Here is a 19,087-nt window from a genome sequence, read left to right on the forward strand (position 1 = left end):
AAACCCAGAAAACCTGTTATCACAATAACAGATTTAGAAGCTTCCTATTGCAACACAATGTCTACTTTATACATATCAACTGCTATACCACCACTGGAAATTACACGGCCAAGAAAACTCACTTCTCGTAACCAAAACTCACACTTATAAAACTTGGCGTACAATTGTTTCTCCTACAATACCTGTAACACAACTCACGAGTGTCTCGCATGCTCTTCATCTGATTTAGAATACACCAAGATGTCATCTATGAACACCACGACAAACTGGTCCAAGTAAGGATGGAAGATCATATTCATGTATTCCATGAACACACTTGGGGAATTAGACACACCGAACGGCATCACTGAGTACTCAGAGTGGTCGTATTGAGTTCTAAACGTTGTCTTAGGAATATCCTCATCCTTCACTCAAATCTGATGATAGCCCGATCTCCAATCAATCTTGTTGAACACACAAGAACCAACTAACTGATCCATAAGGTCATCAATAATGGGAAGACGGTAATCGTTCTTGATAGCCACCTTATTCAGTTGTCGATAATCAACACATAAACTTATACTACTATCTTTCTTCTTCACCAACAATAGTGGTGCTCCTTGCGACGATATACTTGGTCTAACAAATTTATTTTCCAAAAGCTCTTCTAATTGACTCTTCAGTTCACCCAACTCTGATGTTGACATTCTGTATAGTACCATCGACATGTGTCTAGTACCAGGTACTAAATTTATGGTGAATTCAACTTCTCTTCTGGAAGTAAATCGCCAATATCATCTGAAAACTCGCACACCACTAGAAAATCAAAAAACATTTGTTTGCCTTCCACTCTCAAGGAGGTGAACATCCCGAGCATTTGATCCTTTTCCCTCAAGGATATCTCTACTTGACTGGTGGACATGAATCTCAAATTCGTGCTCCCTTCGGGTTCAGGAAACAACGCATCCTCATTCAAAATATGTACCCTTGAAATTAGCAGCATGTTGAACCAACCCTTCACACTTGAAAAATCTCAGAGAAGTAGAAGCTCATCCCATACTTGTTCCAATCCTGCTCCTGCTGGCAAGCGGTTACTAAAGAAAAATAAGCATTGGTTGTGTTCACACACATGTCGTATGCTAGGGAAATAAACAAATTTGCACAACCTAGGATGAATAGACCGACTTTATCTAATACCAACTATGTAACACCTTATCCCTGAATACTCTTAATTAAAATGAAAACATGCAATAAACATTTTTAACCAACAGGGGTGTCACACATCTCCCTCAAATAATCATGTTTTCCAAAAACTTTTAATAACATCGCAGCAGAAATTAACTTCAAACATACTTTATAATATCACAATAAAATAAAATATTTGATTAATTAAATTAATCCAACAACTCGAAAACATCAAATAAAATGTCTCAACCGAGTGTTACAGATTAGAGCACGACAAAACTAAATAACAAAGAAAATAACAAATAAGTGAATAGGCCTCAATTCCTCTCTCTGGCCTGATTATGTGTACTCCAGGAGAGTACATAACACCACAAAAACAATAAAAAAGGGTGAGAATAACTTTATAAATGAAATTGGTGTATTAAAGAGTAAGGATAGTCATACATAACATTAATTATCGTTATCACACAATAATCACACATCAACAACAACAACAACAATCACAATGCAAATATACTAATACAATGTACTATTTCTCCAAGAATGCATGTGGTATCAAGGTTTGTATTTTAGAGGTATGTTACCGATTTATCCACGTCTCCAGCTCCTCTCTGGAGCACATCATTCTCTCTATACAATGAGATTTCCATTTACTCTCTCTGAGCACTTGACCTCGTCAGACCGAAGTTCTATCTATCTCTGATATACATGAATGCATAGACTCAACAACAATTCTCAAAACACATATGCAACAATTCAACTCAAAAACAAAGAAACAATATTCACATCTCGTACTAAAAAAAACGTTCCCTCTGAACCACTTCAAAAAAATGTTATCTTTGAACAAGGTTCTCTCTAAACCACAATTTCCAATGCAAGGCCAACACGGTAGTTCTCTCTGAACTATCTAACTTGAAAATATGTTATACAATTATAGCTCAAATCACGTCAATATATAATATTCACACATACTCATCAATAGTGCAAAATTATTAACATATTATCTCAATAATACTCACCAACAGAGTAATTCACACTATTACTTATGTAAGGCCACCAACACGGTAAGGCAATAAATATTCAAGGCAAACTTTAACCTTATCAAAACAACTCTGAACCTGTCAGATTACTGAAATCACCAACTACTCAAAACTCAACCTTCTTGATTCAACTCGATGAATCACAAGATTGAAACTCTAAAAGTCACAGTTCAAGATATACTTTGGACTCAATTTCAATTGCATCAAGTTGTTCAACATATTTCTCATTGTGCTCATAATTAATTCAACTTACAAAATAAACAAGTATAGACTTTCACTCTTGGAAATTGTTGGTGTTACTTTTACAGAGATGACTTTTTCAGTCGATTTTGCATTTTTGGAATCCGAGAAAGATGAAAATATTACATGGGCTTTTCAATTGTGCAAGAATATTTTGAAGAACCAAGAAAACATGTCAAATATGATTGTCATTGATCTTGATACCGCACTGATGAATTTGGTTGCAATTGTGTGTCCTACATCGTATGCATTACTTTGTAAGTATCACATAAACAAAAGTGTGAGAAACCGGCTAAAATTTGCGGTAGGCACCAAACAAATCAAGGGTGAAGATGGAAAAATATCCAATCCTTCTGTGGTGTTTGAAAAGATAATGGGTACATGGAATGGTATAATAAATTCTTCCACAAAAGAGAGAGATATGATGAGTTTGTAATACATTTCAAGAGGGTGAGTGTGAGATATCCATATTTCCTAAAATATGTTGAGAATACTATTTTAGACCAGATGAAGGAGAAGATTGTTTGTGCGTTGACCTATCAGGTTAGACACTTTAGAAATACAACAACTAACATAGTTGAATCTACACATGCTACACTGAAGAATTGGTTGGAAAACAATAAATGTGATTTTTGTCGAGATTGGGACATCGTGAACCAAATGCTCTGAAACCAACATAACGAGATACAAACATATTTTGGTCAGAGCATTAGTGTGTTAGAACACTGATTCAAAGACAACATCCTTTATTCATAATTGGTTTGCAACTCTACGAGACAGTCTCTTTCATACTTTGAACATGTTGACGCACACTTTCTGAATTCTCCAACTCCAAAATCTAAAAAAAAAAATGTTTTCAAGGGTGCTCAGATTAGCAAACCATCTCCTCCACCATCGTTGCCAAAAATCATCCACATTGAAGAGATGTTGATTTTTATGCACAAATATATTAAGCGAAATGTAGATGTTAATTAAAGATGACGACAATTGTGGTTTTTGAACTGTTTCGGGTTTGCTTGGTAAAGGAGAAGAGGACCACCAATTTGGCAGCCATTAGCTTATACACATCGCTATACGGGAAAAAATAAAATTATAATGCAATTCCCAATGCTCTTGTTCCTTGTGTTAGTGGTCTGGTACCATTTGAAAAATTGATGCACTTTCCTGAAATGGGACATCTTATAGCAAGTGCTTATGACTAAGTGTGTATTGATCTGACAAGATATTTTTTATCAGAAACATTTTTTCCACTTTGGAGTAGGCCACTTAAAAATTCATCTAAATGCATCATGTGTATTGGATGGCTTTCAAAAACACAATATTTTGTTCGAGTTTATTCGAAAACGGGATGTCATATACCAAAGACATCACCAGAGTGGACTGCACTTTTCACAAAAGATGTTGAAACTTGATCGTATCACTTTCTGGAAAGGATAGAAGAGTTTACCAAATTGAGCGACATTGAAAAAAGAATAATAAAGGGAAAGGTCAAAGAAGGAACCACCAATATATATAGTTTTAGGTAGTGACACATGTTTCGATACATTTTATTTTTTATCTAATAATGTAACTCATTTTTTGTATATAATATTGTCAATGATGTAATCTCGATTCAATTTGAGAAATACGTAATGTCTATTCTACTTTAATGTTATAGAATTTAAGGGTAATTTTTAGACACTTTTTCTGTTTCAAAATTTTTGCCTGCATATTATACTAGTTTTATATGAACCGTGCTTTGTGTGAGTTTGAATATGCATCTCCAGAAAAATCTCATTTTAATTTTAAAATAGTAAAACACGGGATTTTATTGATGTGCATCTCTATAAAAACCTTTATTTTATAAAAAAATTGGTGTATTCGAATATGAATATTTGAAATATGCCCTAATGAAACGATATTGTTTCTAAGATTCAAATTGATTTAAAACTTGTATAAATATGGGGTCTCTCATTTCATGTTCTTTACAAAAATACAACAAACCAGAATAAATATATATCCTCATCTTATTTTTGTGTATCTAAATGGCGCAAAGCCTCCACTTCAATTTAGGGTCTCAATAGACATGTCTCTCGTCGATTTGAAATACAAACTAAATACTCTTCTGCAATATCTAAAAAATCAAAGAGTTGCAAGCTCGAGTATCGCTCACCTTCGATTGACGACAAAGGAAAGATACGGTTCACCAAATTTGAATTGAATATGAATGAGAATTTAAAGGTTACATGAAATACATTTTACTTTTACTCGACAAATGATCTGATTGAAGTGAATGTGACGATTACAAGATCGACGAAAGATATTGTAATGATGTTACAACATCCTGAACCACTCATTTGTAATGAAATGTATTATTAAATTTATGTTAACGATTATCTATATATTGTTAAGTATTTTTTATATTAATTTATGTTATTTTTCAAACATTCTACCATTGTTTCTGATTGTTTTTTGTTTGACATAACAAAACATATTTCAGAAACGCATCACTAAAACACTCATTGAATATTAAATTAAAGATTGTTACGAAAATACATCTCCGAATCCAATCTAATGTTGATACGGAACTACAACAAGTGTGTGAAAAGGCGGTAACTTTTCTAATGTTGATACGGAACTACAACAAGTGTGTGAAAAGGCGGTAACTTTTCACCGTGGTGGAGAAACACCCTAATAAATACTACTCTTTTATTTTTGCATTCTCCTGGAATGAGTCCCAAATAAGATTCTAAAAACAGTTGTAACTTTTCACCCGAGTGAAAAAGCACCCTAATAAGTACTACTCTTATTTTTGCAAACTAAATAACTTCTATTAGCACTTGACATCTTCACAAGCTTCACAATCTTCTAAGCTTCTTTTGACAAGTCTTATGAATATGAGAGTATAAAAAAAAACCATTAATGCAGCAATGGGATTTAGATATTCTCGGATTCATAAGACTTGCTTATCAAATAGTCGCAACACTAATTTGATTATGAGGATTTTGAACCACTAAAAGAACAGCAATTCGAATCAGATCAGATAGTCATAACACTGACTTGATGATGAAAATTGAGCTACTAAAAGAACAGCAATTCAAGACGAGGGAAAACAGTTTTAAACGTCAGCTAAAGCATGCGGTTGGAGGTAAAATATTATTTTTGCTTATTCTGTGTCATAGACTAGAAACATAAAAATTATTGTAACCCTGCATCAGTAATTCAATATATATGTTCAGGTACAAAATTTTCACAGTTGTAAAAAGAAAAGGTGAAGTCTTAATACCCAAAAAAATCGATAATTATAATTGAAACACAATGACGAGTGCATAAAAAAATAATGGAACATTTTTCCATCAATTGTTGAACACATTCAAAAGAAATCAAGCACAATGAGCTCTTCCAATTTGCATTACACCAGTTGCCCGTATAATCAATTAAAATATGGGTCCCTTCCAAACTGCATATTAAATGTTTAGGCCGCCACATTTGCTTACTCGAGGATGAATGTCATATACAATTATGAAAAGCTTCACCAATAGGCAGAGAGATGATCTGCTGCTTGCAAGAACCTTTTATTCTTCGTTATTTTGTTTGGTCCGTAACCAAGGGAGAAGACATTTAAAGGATAAAAAATTAAATTATGGCAAAGTAGCTTTTAGTTCTTTCCTGTCAGCACCATATGCCTGCAATTCAAAACATTACAAATCGTTTAAGAGTTTAATAAAACACATCATCTACAAAGTTACTTGAATGTATCTTCACCCGCATCTCTTAGGGAAAGTTACATTGACAATTATTAATTGCTTGAATATATCTTCACCCACATCTCTTAGGGTCATGTAACCTTAATAGCCCGCAATCCGGTCATTTTATTGTGAAGCGGTAACCGTGTGAAAACTAAATCCAACTAAATATAATTCAATGTACTACAAATTAGAAAGTCTTTCATGTATGATATCAAATATCTGGAGTAATATTCTTCACAAATTTAAGCAAAAGATTATTGAATCTGTCATATATCATCATCTGATATGCATTTGCTTGCTTAAACTCAAATTTATATTAACATCAGGTATTTTTAATGAGATACACAAGAATAATGAGCAGGGGTGGAATAATTTGTACCTCAACCCCTAAGCCTTTAACATATACATTGGTAAATAGATCAGATGGGTCTGGCATTTCACTTTCCTGGAAATAAGAAAATAAAACAGAACTCGGATTGTAAAGCATATACAAATATGTGGGATACCAAAGTTAGTACTAAAAGAATAAACTGAGATATGGTTTTACCTTTGCTTTGGCAATGGCTTCGTCAACTTGTTTTCTCGCTTCCTTTTCAATGTCCTAAAAGAAGAAATTGCACAATATTTTTAGCAATTGAACTCTAATGGTTAGTAAAGGAAAATGGAAAACGATAGGCACCGCAGCCTGAGGTCCTCTGAAGAAATTGCACTGCTCCTACAGAGTGCAATCTGCTCATAACCAACTAGAGTAGTATTAAATTATGAACTTTCTCTCCATTACCCACTTATAACAGATACTCACATGTCCAGCCCTTCTGTTTTCCTCTGTCACCATCTCAATAACTTCCCTGGTATTTCTGCACCTTATTTTTCCTAGTGCGGACCCTTAAAAACTAAATAATAATAGAACTATTTCTATTATGAATTTAAAAAGTGAAAAGTCAGAAAAACTCAATGACTGGTATAAAGACACATAAGAGTATTTTATACAAAATAAAGACAGATGTATCACATTTTACAATAGCTAAGCATGAAATTAAACTTCATCCAATCACCTTTAGTTCCTTTTCGGTAGAAATATCGTGAGCCAATACCAGCTTTCTGACTCTCTCAATTGGATCACGCTCCTATAATCATAATAGTTAAGAAAAAAGAGAAAACAATGAATTCCTCAATTTTATTAAACAAGGATATTTGATGCTGGTGTTAGTGATATACCTGTCTAACACCACTGATTTCATCACGTGTGCGGTAGGTGCTGCCAGGATCAGACATGGAGTGGCCATGGTATCTGTATGTGTCCATTTCAAGAATCTGGACAACATAGTTAAGAGAGAGACAGGCCAATCATAACATAACCGAGAGCAGCCTTTGATAATTTAATTAAAATTAAACAAATTTCAGTAAATTTAAAATTTAGCTATTTCTATTTCACAGTTAAATGTTCTGAAAAATAGGTATGTTATACAATGGGCATGCACGTATTGATATATGAGACAAGCTCTCAAGTAACAAAACAACTCAATTATAAAAATTACGGAAAATATATAAAATAATAAAGGAGAGAATAACCAATTACTATCAACAAATGCCAACAACCAAGCCATGCATCTGACTGACTAAATAAAATTGCATTAACATGATATTGATAGATATCGTATATCTGCGCGTCGGACAGAATGACAGGTAATATATGCTCAAATAAAGCACCTGCTTTAAGATTGGAAACTACAAATAGTAAATCATACGATTGGAGACAATACAATATTTCACAATATAATACAACATGTCAAAATCTTATGGACCATGTCGAAGACCAACTCTCGTAAAAGCTTAAATTGTTGCATGCAAAGTAGTCAAAAACGATTGTCTACCTAGGCTTGGAAAGGGGGTGTAAAACACATTATTTGTGTGTTCGCTGCTCACAATACTGATTGTAAGATCCTACTTAAGATACATAAATGTATTTAAGATGTCTACGTAAAATGACATAAATGAGAAAAAATGACATCAGCAAGCAGGCTTTAGAGAAGCCACCAGCACTAGAACCAAAACCTAATTGAAACAGTAACACAACAAAGAAGCAGGCGGGAGAAGAATAAAAGCCAAACCAGAGCACCCAGAGAAGATCGAAGCTTGTTCTTCCCCTCAAAGACCACTCAGCCAGCACAGCACCAGCAACTGAGTGACTCTCAGCATGTCATACAGGGGTGAGGGAGAACCAAGAGGAAGAAGAGAAGAGTAGTAGAAATATTAGTGGTCCAGCCAGGGTAAGGACGAAAAGATGAGCGATAGTGAGAAAGCACCAGTACAGAAGTATGTTTGGAAGAAGATTAGGGCAAAAGAATGAAATAAGGGATCCAGAACCAATTAGGTCATCAGACTTCCAAAATAAGATGGCAGTCTTTCATAAGTTACAGCATGATCACACTGAATTCGTGAGCAAGAATGGTATCCGACATGATCCAACCATATCATGTATTGAGATGGTGATGACACCAAACTCATAATATCTTGCAATCCCACTATCTAAAATGGTGATTTAACAAACACGGCAACGTGAGACTTTATATTTGACTTTATGTTACAAAGACACTCCGTCATACAAGAGGCATTAAAGCTTCAATATGTGTGCATACCTTGTGTCCAAATTAAGCTTCATAGCCATAAGAATTGGGACTCCAGGGATCAAACTCCTAACAAGTTGGTCAAGGAAATTCTAATAGGAGTTCAAGGACCACCGTCCTATATGCGTAAGATATCCTTGTTCAGAGAAGAGGCACAAGATCTATTTAAGTACCTAACATGACACGTCGGTTTTTCCGTCCATCCTTGAGTTTATTGCACTCATGCCATGCTTTTAGGTCAGGACAGGCCCTATGGACTGTGTAAGTATATATACTCAACTACCTAAGACAACACCTAATAGAAAACATAAATCTCAAGGAAAAATTAAACAGTAATTGAGAGGAAACATGTGTATTACTGAATAAAGGATAAACAAATATTCCTAAAATGCCAAGAGCAATGCCCCTAAGAATAATTGGAAACCCTTTGCCTAAACAAGCTGTAACTAACTTTCTGGATAATTCCTCTCTCTCCCATTAACTCACCTATATTAGATTCTCCTCATCTCATACTCAAATGTTTGGCATTTACGATATGCCAGCTGCCACATCAACATTCCCATTCTCTCTCCTATTCTTCCTCACATAGACCATCCACACTTTGGACTTAGTGTTTAGGCCTGTACCCATGTCTCTATCAAGACCAGATTGAATGAATAGCTCCGACCTCATCACTGGGTCATTAGAAGAGCAATACATGCTTGTATCCAGAAAACCCAACATATCCCATCTCATATGCAATAGAATAATCCTTAGTTCAAAGAACTACACTCACCATTGAGTGACCTTCCCATGTTCAACCAAGCATCCAGCACTACTCCCAAGAAGAAATCCCTTATAATTGAACTATAAATATATGTCTACATGAGTGCATAGACACGACAAGAATTAACAAAAACAATAATTATTTCTTCAAGTATAACACAGAAGAAAAAAAATCAAAATCAGTCTGCAAAAGAATATGCCCAGGTTATGATGGAAGACAAGTCGGATACTACTGAAGATTAAAGAATGTACATTCCCCAAAGGAGAAAACCGTGTAACCTATGTAAAAGCCCCAGCAATTATAAACAATCCCATGTAAATATCAACAAAACTCTATGGACCTATATCTAGTTTCATGAATAATAAACATTTCTTGATCAACTCCAACAAATATTATGATATAGATAAAATATTTGATCATAAATGTCTAGAGCATTCTGTTAGCCCTAAAACTAATCTAATGACCAATGAAAAAACCATGGATGATAACTCCTAATCTAAAGAGCTCTGTCAAGCATTACTAAATGAATTGTCAATCAAGAACATCGTATGCTAAATAATAATAATAGATTTAGAAATAAATACTCCTACAAATAACCGCAAGTTTACTCACAATGGGGCCATTCTTCAAAGCATGTTCCTTTGCAAACTTGCAAGCTTGCTTTACTGCAAGAACATCCATGCCATCTACCTGTACAAAGTATAAATATTTAATCATAAAATTTCAAAAAGGTTGTTCAAGAAAATAAAATATATTTATTTGTTTAGTAGGTATATATGTAGAGAGGCAAACATGATTACGTATTCACACACAGACCACAACCATACCCGAAAAATATCTGCAAAAACAGATAGCAAAGATCTATACATCCAACTAAATCACACATGCATTATTCTACATAATGAGGCATGGAAAAAAAAACTTCACAAGGACCCAAACAAATACAATCCAAAAAAGAACCAAAAAAAGAACAAGAAAATCAGCATGCATACCATGTCCATCCCTCAAAACCTCATTAGGGATTTACTTTCAAGGCTAGCTAAATTGAGCATATAAGCATACAATGCACAAAACATGCACGTAATACATCACTTTAAATCATTATAAAAATTTAGTTTAAAGAAAACATCGCATGAATAGTGAAAAAAAATTATTACAGTAAAAAATGATTGTAATTAGAACACCCAATACTTCCCATACAATCCCAATTTACACAGACATTTCTGTAATCTAGCCACAAATATATACTTTGAACTAAAAAAAGAGCAACTGCATTGCATTCTAAAGCCAGCATAACAATCGAGCATTTCAAAAAGATACCAGAAATTCATTCCTAGAAGATAACAAATAACTATGCATTCACATAACAAACAATAAAAAGTGATTCAAAAAGTTATGCAACTACCAAAACCAAAACGACAACAATACCACATCACACCAATATCCATAATTCCGTAACCAATACCTTCAACCCAGGAGCATAATCCCCACGCTTGTAATAAGCAGGACTCTTAGCAGATCTCCACTCAGCAGTTCCCATTCCATCTGTTACACAAACCAAATCAAAACAAAACTAAAACTAAAACCCAATAAGTAATCTCATGAATCAATCAACCAACATGAAAACACTCACAATGATTATTCTCGCAAACCAAAATTGCAGGAAGATCCCAAAGCGCAGCAATATTAAGCGCCTCAAACAACTGACCCTGGTTAGCAGCACCATCCCCATACAAAGAAAAAGTAACATTCGGATCCTTACAATACTTCTGCCCAAAAGCCAATCCAACCCCAAGCGGAACCTGAGCACCAACAATCCCATGCCCACCGTAAAACCCTCCAACCTTCCTATAAAAATGCATCGACCCCCCTTTCCCCTTCGAACACCCGCCGCTCCGCCCCATAAGCTCGGAAAAAATCTCAAACAGCGTCCCACCGCGGCTCAGAAACGTACAATGATCTCTATAAGCAGTAATCACACAGTCTTTCGAATTAATCGAGGCTTCCATTCCCACCGCAACCGCTTCCTGCCCGTCGTATAGATGGCAGAATCCGCGGATTAGTTTCGCCTTGTAGAGTGAATCTGCGGCGATCTCCATCCGACGCATGAGAACCATGTCGTTGAAGAACGACATGAGCTCTGAGGATGAGGTTTCGACCGAGCGTGACGGCGCATCGCAGTTGTGGGAGGTGAAGGGGATGGAGGTTTCTATGGTTAGGGTTTCGTTGGAAGAGGAAATGGAACGACGTCGTTGGGAGGATAAGAGGAATGAAGCGGGTTTGAGGAAGTTGGATCCGAATTGAGATGAAGCGAAACGTGATAGAGCCATTTGGATCTGTTGTGAAGAGAATGAGAAGGAATTGGGGAAAATTGGTGTTTTGAAGAGAAGAAGAGGAAGATGAAAATGATGGGTTAGGTGAGTGGGGGAATAAGGAAGGGTCAAATTTGGGGTACTACTAGTGAGTGGTGGTGCTATACATGGAAAGAGTAAGGAGTATCGAATAGTTGGTGGCACAAAATGGGTGTAGTGTGTTTTTTTATTGTGATTGTATTCGCATCACAAAAACGGGTGAGTGGTGAGCGTCTAAAAATATCTGTTTATAGGATGCATTAGTTTAATTAAATGGATATAGCCGTCTTTTCATCTCATGAAAAGACAATTTATGTATGTTTGCAATGATGCACATTATGTTTTTTTTCTTTGATTTTTTTTTCTATGAACAGTAGTTGTGTAGAGAAATCGGATGTACGATGGAAATTTGAATTTGTGATATTTTATTAGTTCATCTTTAAAAGATAAATTTTAGTCATTAGACTACTTTAACAACAACAAAATTAAGGTGAATTCAAAAATATATAAATTAAAACTTTGTTAAGAGATAAATATATGAATCGAGTGGTATGGAACGATATTGAATAAAAATATATGAATCGAGTGGTATGGAACGATATTGAATAAAAATGTATTGTTTGATTAGTTAACACAGGAGGAAACAAGGCATAATGGAGTGATAATTATTTTATAGGTAATGCTAACTTGTGCTCCAAGGGCACAAGTTAAGAGATAAATATAGAAACAAATTCTTGGAAATTGTGTATTGAATTTATTACAAATTTATAATTAATAATTTTATTTATTTTTTCAAAACAAATTTTCTATTTGTGGATTTCTTAACATGTGCCCTTGGGGCACAAGTTAGCTTTACCCTTATTTTATTTCATTACTTAACATTTGTTTTGAGACGGCCCTGCCCAACTAAGCAATTTAATATTGGTAAATCACTTTATTAACAAAAGAAAATGTGTACCTCCATTGTAGAGCATCGTAATAGAGCATGTCAAAACTCTTGTCTCCACCATCGAGAAATATCAAATTGTTATTCGCAATCTAAGTAGGATCACTCGAGGCAATTCTAATTATCACCATATATAAGTGTGACTCTAAGTCACGCTCAAATATTTGTCTCATTCATACATGCATAGTTTCATCTCACTTAAACATTAACTTGAGCATTAAAGTGATAATCTTGTAGCTTCCCTTCTCACATTGATCATGGAAAACCTCAACCATCGTATCAGAAGCCTTTTTATGATGATCATCGTGTACATCTCACTCATTGTTTGTTCCAGTATGGAATAATGGTGTCGTTAGTGGAAATCGTCTTTTAGTGCTCACTTATTTTTTCATCACACTTCTCTGATCTCTGTAATATGGCATTGTAACTATTTTTATTAAACATTTTAATTGTCGTAATTGTTTTATTTAACTGTTTTGATCACTATTAATCTTCTTACAACTATTTTATACTATCTTCTATAATGGTAGGGTCCAAGGCAACTCAACCAATCACTTTCAACAACACCATTTTCGGTTTTTTACTCTTGATCAACGCTTCAGATGCTTTAAGATATGCAATGTTAGTTCTTACTTATGTGATTCAAGAACCTCCTCGTCATCAATAGATTGCAATGTCGCGTTATACCATGGTTTATTAGCCAAACACTCAAGAATCTCTTATGATTCCTTCATTCCAACATCAATTTTCACTTCAGTTATTACAATAGCAACCTCATGATCCTCCACCACCACCATTCCAATCCTCCAAACTGAAATTGCCACACAATATTTTGCAACTCCAAGCCACACTAGGAATACCTAATGCCAATGAACTCTAATAAACATCTTCAACTTGGTACAACAATAGAATGTGAGACTCCAACGCATTAGAATCAGTAGAAGACTTTTTCTCATATCGCAATTGTCGCTACCGGACCTTTCCGAGTTGGATAATGAAACCGGGACTAAAAGAAATCCCCCTTCTTCGAAGGGCAAAATAGAAGAGTCGCCACCGAATTTTATTTATATGCCTTTATCGGAAAGGCGGAGAGAAATAGTCGAAAAAGCCCTCGAAAAGAGATGGGCACGGGAAGCGTAAAAAAAGAGATAAGGAATCGGTCACGCAACCAAGATTTGGGTTCGGAAGCCGGTTACGCAAGGGGGAGGTATTAGCATCCCTCACGTCCATGATACTCCATGGGAATCATTTGGGTTGTTTACGTATGCGGGTATTTATCACATTTATTATTTTATTTTTCAAAAGAGTGTGTAAAAATGATTGGACTCTAGGAGTTTTTGTTTATTGTGCTTGCCAAGGATTGTGGCCCTTGTGCCTACATATCACTCATCGGGGATGAGGAATCAAAGCTCCGTAGTTCGGAGTAGAAAATATTTGTGTGTTGGTTGATTTTACCTTTGAAAAAAGGGTTTTCGGAGTGGTGCCCTAAGGCACAAAAATAAGGTTTGATGGATTGAGTTGATTTTACCTTGAGTAAGGGTTTATGAAAAGATTTGTTTGTGATTAGATTGCACTAAAGTTTATGGGCGAAGGTGAATATTCTAGACAACAAGCCAAGCGTTTTGCGTCCAAAATAATCAGAGTAAGGGTAGGAATGTTATATTCTTACTCGTTCTCTACCACTTAAGGCTCATGGCACACAATACTAATCGTAATTTTAAGTACTTTTAATTTGATTATGAAAATGTCATTTGACATTGGATCAAGGGTTTGTTTATTTGATTATCAAATTTGGCTAATGGAATGCAATAGGTATGCAAAGTAACCAACAAGAAAAGTAAATGGTCTCATTGTAAGGTAGCCCAAGAGAAAGCCTTTTATGCACAAAAGTGACCTAAGCTAAACAAAGGATAATGGTCTTACAAACATGTCCCCCTAAGGTGGTTCCATGATGTCATTCTTACAACCGGTATGTAAGTCACAAATGAAAATCCAAAGGTAACAGAGTATCATAAAGATAATAGGAAAAGGCCTCCAAGCAAAGGTCCTAGGATGAGATCCTCTAAGTCCAAGTTGATTAAGTGGAATGAATTGTTTTTGGTCTTATCATTTTATCATGTTTTTGTTGTTTTTAATGTATAACAATAATAAAGATAAATGACAATAAAAATAAACATACATGATGAGTTTATACAATGATGATGATGATGATGAGTACCTAAATGTAAATTACAAAGTAAATGACATAAAGTAAATAACAATGATAATAACAAAGGTTAATGGTAATCAAAGTTAATAAAGTTAGGTTAAGTTAGTGTTATGGACAATGAACCAACACTTGAGGATTATCTATTCGTAGGTCAATAGATTCGAAGTATGACGCATCAGGGGATAACTTATTGTAACGGTAAATTCATGACCATTAAGCTACGGATAAACTTAACGTCAATAAAACCAGAGTCATCACCGCGCTTTTATTGTTTCCAAAGAAAGGGGAAAAGTACGAACAAAACCCAAAGATAAGAAGTTTTCAAATCAAAACTAATAAAATGCCAGAGATTACAGGTAAGGGGGTTGGTTACATAGAGGGATGGTGTTAGCACCCAAAGTGTCATAGGTACTCCTAGAGAACCATTTTTTATGTGTGTATGTGTCTTTGGTATAAAATGATGTTTGAGATAAATAGAATGTGGGGATGAGAAAAGAATTCATTTGATTATATCTTAGTGTTTGACAAGACCTTCGGACTTGTGCCTACGTACCAACATAAAAATGAGGGATCAAAACCTTGTAGTTCATGGTATCAATTTCAAAAATGAGTGGATTGCTTTTAATCAAAAGTTAAGTGAAAATAGGCATAAAGGGCCCAAAAATTTGAATGAGTGTTAGTTCTTTTTGTCTTTTGAAATTTTAAGTCAATATGGTTAAGTTCATTTACAATTTTGATTTAAGAAAAGAGTTTAAAAATGCAATGGCATAAGGGCAAAGTTTCTAATTTGAAATAAGGTCTAAGTTTTGAAATCACAAGCAAAGGTTTTTGAAAAGGGGGAGAGATTTTGAAATTTAAGAAGTGGGAGAAGATGAAAAGGCTAACCTAAGCATAAAATTAAAAGTTAAGAGTTGAAAAGATCTAACCAATGGGATGCAATCCAAATGACAAAAATGTCATATAGAAAACTCATTTTCCCTTTGGACTTTGAATCAAATAATAATCAGCAAGCAATTATCAATATCAAGCATCGTGGAGATCAAGACATCAAATAAAGATGGCCACATCCAAGCAAGCAAATCCTATAGCTAGCAACCTTCTCTGCCTTCTCATGTATCAGATGAAATACTCCTTGATTAACTCAAAATAAGGCATTAGAGACAAGATCAAAATAACAGTTGCATCAAGACCATGTGGCAGATGAATTCCAGTGGATCCTAATACTTGCATCAGATGAAGGCTCATATCACAATCACTTAGTCTCAGAAATGTTGGCATTGGCCAAGTTCTTTTGCATATGGAATGTTGCCTAATCCTAAGTCCAGATTAAACCCAACAGTCCACATAAATATTTTTTAGGGTTTTTATTGTTTATTAAGTATTTTAAGGTCCTAAGAGTACAAACACAAACAAAATACACAAACAAATATATACAATCACAATATATGCCTCAAATGAGCAAAGTGAAACTGACATAAATATAAACAAGTTTAATGGTATGTAAATGACAATGAATGGTAAATGACTAGAAATTAAATTGCATAAAGTAAATGACTTAAAAGTAAAGCAATATTAACAAGAGTTAGTCAAAATGTTACTCAAAGTTAATTAGATGTTAGTAGTGTTTTGCTTTTCAATTCATTAAGTCATTGTTTGGAGAACACTCAACCATCTATTCACAAGCATGGATCCTTGAACCAAGACATCTTCCAAAGGAAGGAAAAAAGGCCAAGTTTCCACACAATACCATGAAAGATGAGAGACTTACAATCTCACTTACTAGAATGTTATGCCTTTAGGGTCAAAATTTAGCTCTATGTTAAGCAATCGTAATTGGACTTATGTAGAAGTCACAACTATCTGAGGTCGGGCAATAAAAATTTAGGTGTTAATGCATGTTAGAGATTTGGTATAATGAACCTAACTCCTAAAATATACCACACACTAGAAGAAAAAAGATCAAAGGATTGACCTATCTCATCCATACTTGTATTAGTTCATCTAACACAAGGTTATTGATGAACCAACTAGTCTTAGGATCTTGAGATTTCATTGGTCAATGAAAGGGATGGGAAAGAATGGGATGAAGATGAAGAGGGAGGGGAGATGAGAGAAACACAAATTAATTATGGGAGGAATTTTATCAAATTAAAATCATTCATTCATTTTGGGAGATGAAATGAACATTTCATCAATCCCTTAAATCCAATGATTTTAACCCAATAAAAGTCAAATCAATATTAACCAAGGCCCAAACAAATAGTCAAACATCACAAGACCATAAAAATGACTCAACATAATTTTTACACAATTAATCAATTAAAAATCAAATTAAGAATACATTAAAATTCAATTTAATTTGGTCAAAACCTAAAATCTCTACAAAACACCAAATAAATGGACAAGAGATTTATCCTAGGTCAAACAAGATCAAAGGACCTTAGACAAAAAAAATCATGATTTTTGAAAAGTCAGAAGTATTTTTAATTCATGAAAAATATCAAAATTAATCCAAAAAATAATTTTAATTCAAAAAATGAAAGAGAAAAATATTTAAAGATTTTTGGTGAAAGTCCCATATTTTTTGGATTAAAAATGAAATTATTATGAATTAAACAAAATAAAGCAATTAAATGAAAAATCAAAAAATACAAAAAATAAGAGGCATCAGATCTCCCTCATTAATTGAGGTGGCAGATTTGGTGGCCACACGCGCGTGTTCCATGGTGGACCTTGGTCAAACAGATGTACGCGTGGTAATTGATCACTCTATTCGCAAGTGCACAAATCGCGTCAGAGTAATATAAAAAAAATATTGATCCCACAGAGACCAAATCGTCAATCTATCGATTACTATCGTTACGATGTTTATCTAAGGCGGTATAAAAGAGATATTGATGTTGAAAAATAACAGTAAATAAAGAAAATACTAAGTGCAGTGGAGATAAAGACAGGTTTGAATGTATTTCACGTCAGTTAAATGATGTTTCGATTGTCTAAATAGAACTACTTATGGGGCAATATTTTCTACTCTTGAAAAGAATCCATTTAACAGGAACTGTCGCTTTCGCGTATTCAGAACCGAGTTTACCCTTAAATTAAGGCCTTTTATTGTCATTTATAAAAGGTGCGCAGAATGCTAAAGTAGTAAACTTATTTTTAAGAAATAAGACTCGTAAACTTAGTTGAAAATTGATTTTGATTTGGAAAGTTTACCAAAAGAGTTTCCTGATTTTAAATCTATCAACGCTTCCGAAAACAGTTTCAAAAATCGTTTTTCCTTAAAGTGATAAAAATTCCTAGTTAACTAAGCCAGGGTGCTTTCGCACTCCTTGAATAGTTAAAACTAACCAAGTTTGTTTCAGAAAACTCAAATTAAAAATCAAAACAGCCTTTAAAGCATTTCTACATATTCAATATGTGAAACATCTTTTTAACCGCGATCCTTACATTATAACCTTTGAAAAATTTAGCCAGACATGGTAATACCAACAAACACAACGATATTAATCATGATGAAAAGTTGTTTTAGAATGTAAGGCGTAAAGAACAAGTAAAGCGTGTAAAATAATTAAAACGAGCAATAAAGATAATGGCGAGAAATTAAATAAAGTAAAGACAATGACATGAATTAAATAAAATAAAGTGTGGCGAGAAATTAAATAAAGTAAAGACAATGACAGGAATTAAATAAAGTAAAGCGTGGCGGGAAATTAAATAAAGTAAAGACAATGACAGGAATTAAATAAAGGAAAGTGTGGCGAGAAATTAAATAAAGTAAAGCATGACAAATAAAATAAATAAAAGCGATTAAATAAGAACCTACTCCAAACGGAGGCTTTAAATCTAGTACAAGGAAAATAAACCTTCGACTCTAAAGATAAAGACGACAGCAAAATCGAAGTGCTCCAACTCAATCTCACTAAGGTGCGATAACCCCTCGATGTGACGGATTACCGCTTTACAGATGATAATATAGTCTTAGTGTTGTAAACTAAGTTGGATGATTTGGAAAT

The 19,087-nt window shown here is 34.3% G+C and overlaps 1 protein-coding gene across 1 annotated transcript; it reads right to left on the reverse strand.

Annotated features, from left to right (window-relative positions):
• Positions 1–5,702: 5,702 nt before the first annotated feature.
• Positions 5,703–12,163, reverse strand: LOC127075154 (pyruvate dehydrogenase E1 component subunit alpha, mitochondrial-like). Its single transcript, XM_051016607.1, has 8 exons — positions 11,199–12,163; positions 11,031–11,110; positions 10,178–10,255; positions 7,391–7,486; positions 7,228–7,299; positions 6,720–6,773; positions 6,552–6,617; positions 5,703–6,109 (listed from the first exon to the last, which is right to left on the reverse strand). The coding sequence occupies exons 1-8, from the start codon at positions 11,893–11,895 to the stop codon at positions 6,065–6,067; spliced, it is 1,188 nt and encodes a 395-aa protein (XP_050872564.1). The 5' UTR covers positions 11,896–12,163; the 3' UTR covers positions 5,703–6,064.
• Positions 12,164–19,087: the final 6,924 nt, after the last annotated feature.

Source organism: Lathyrus oleraceus, chromosome 4, assembly GCF_024323335.1.
Source record: "Lathyrus oleraceus cultivar Zhongwan6 chromosome 4, CAAS_Psat_ZW6_1.0, whole genome shotgun sequence".
NCBI lineage: Eukaryota > Viridiplantae > Streptophyta > Magnoliopsida > Fabales > Fabaceae > Lathyrus > Lathyrus oleraceus.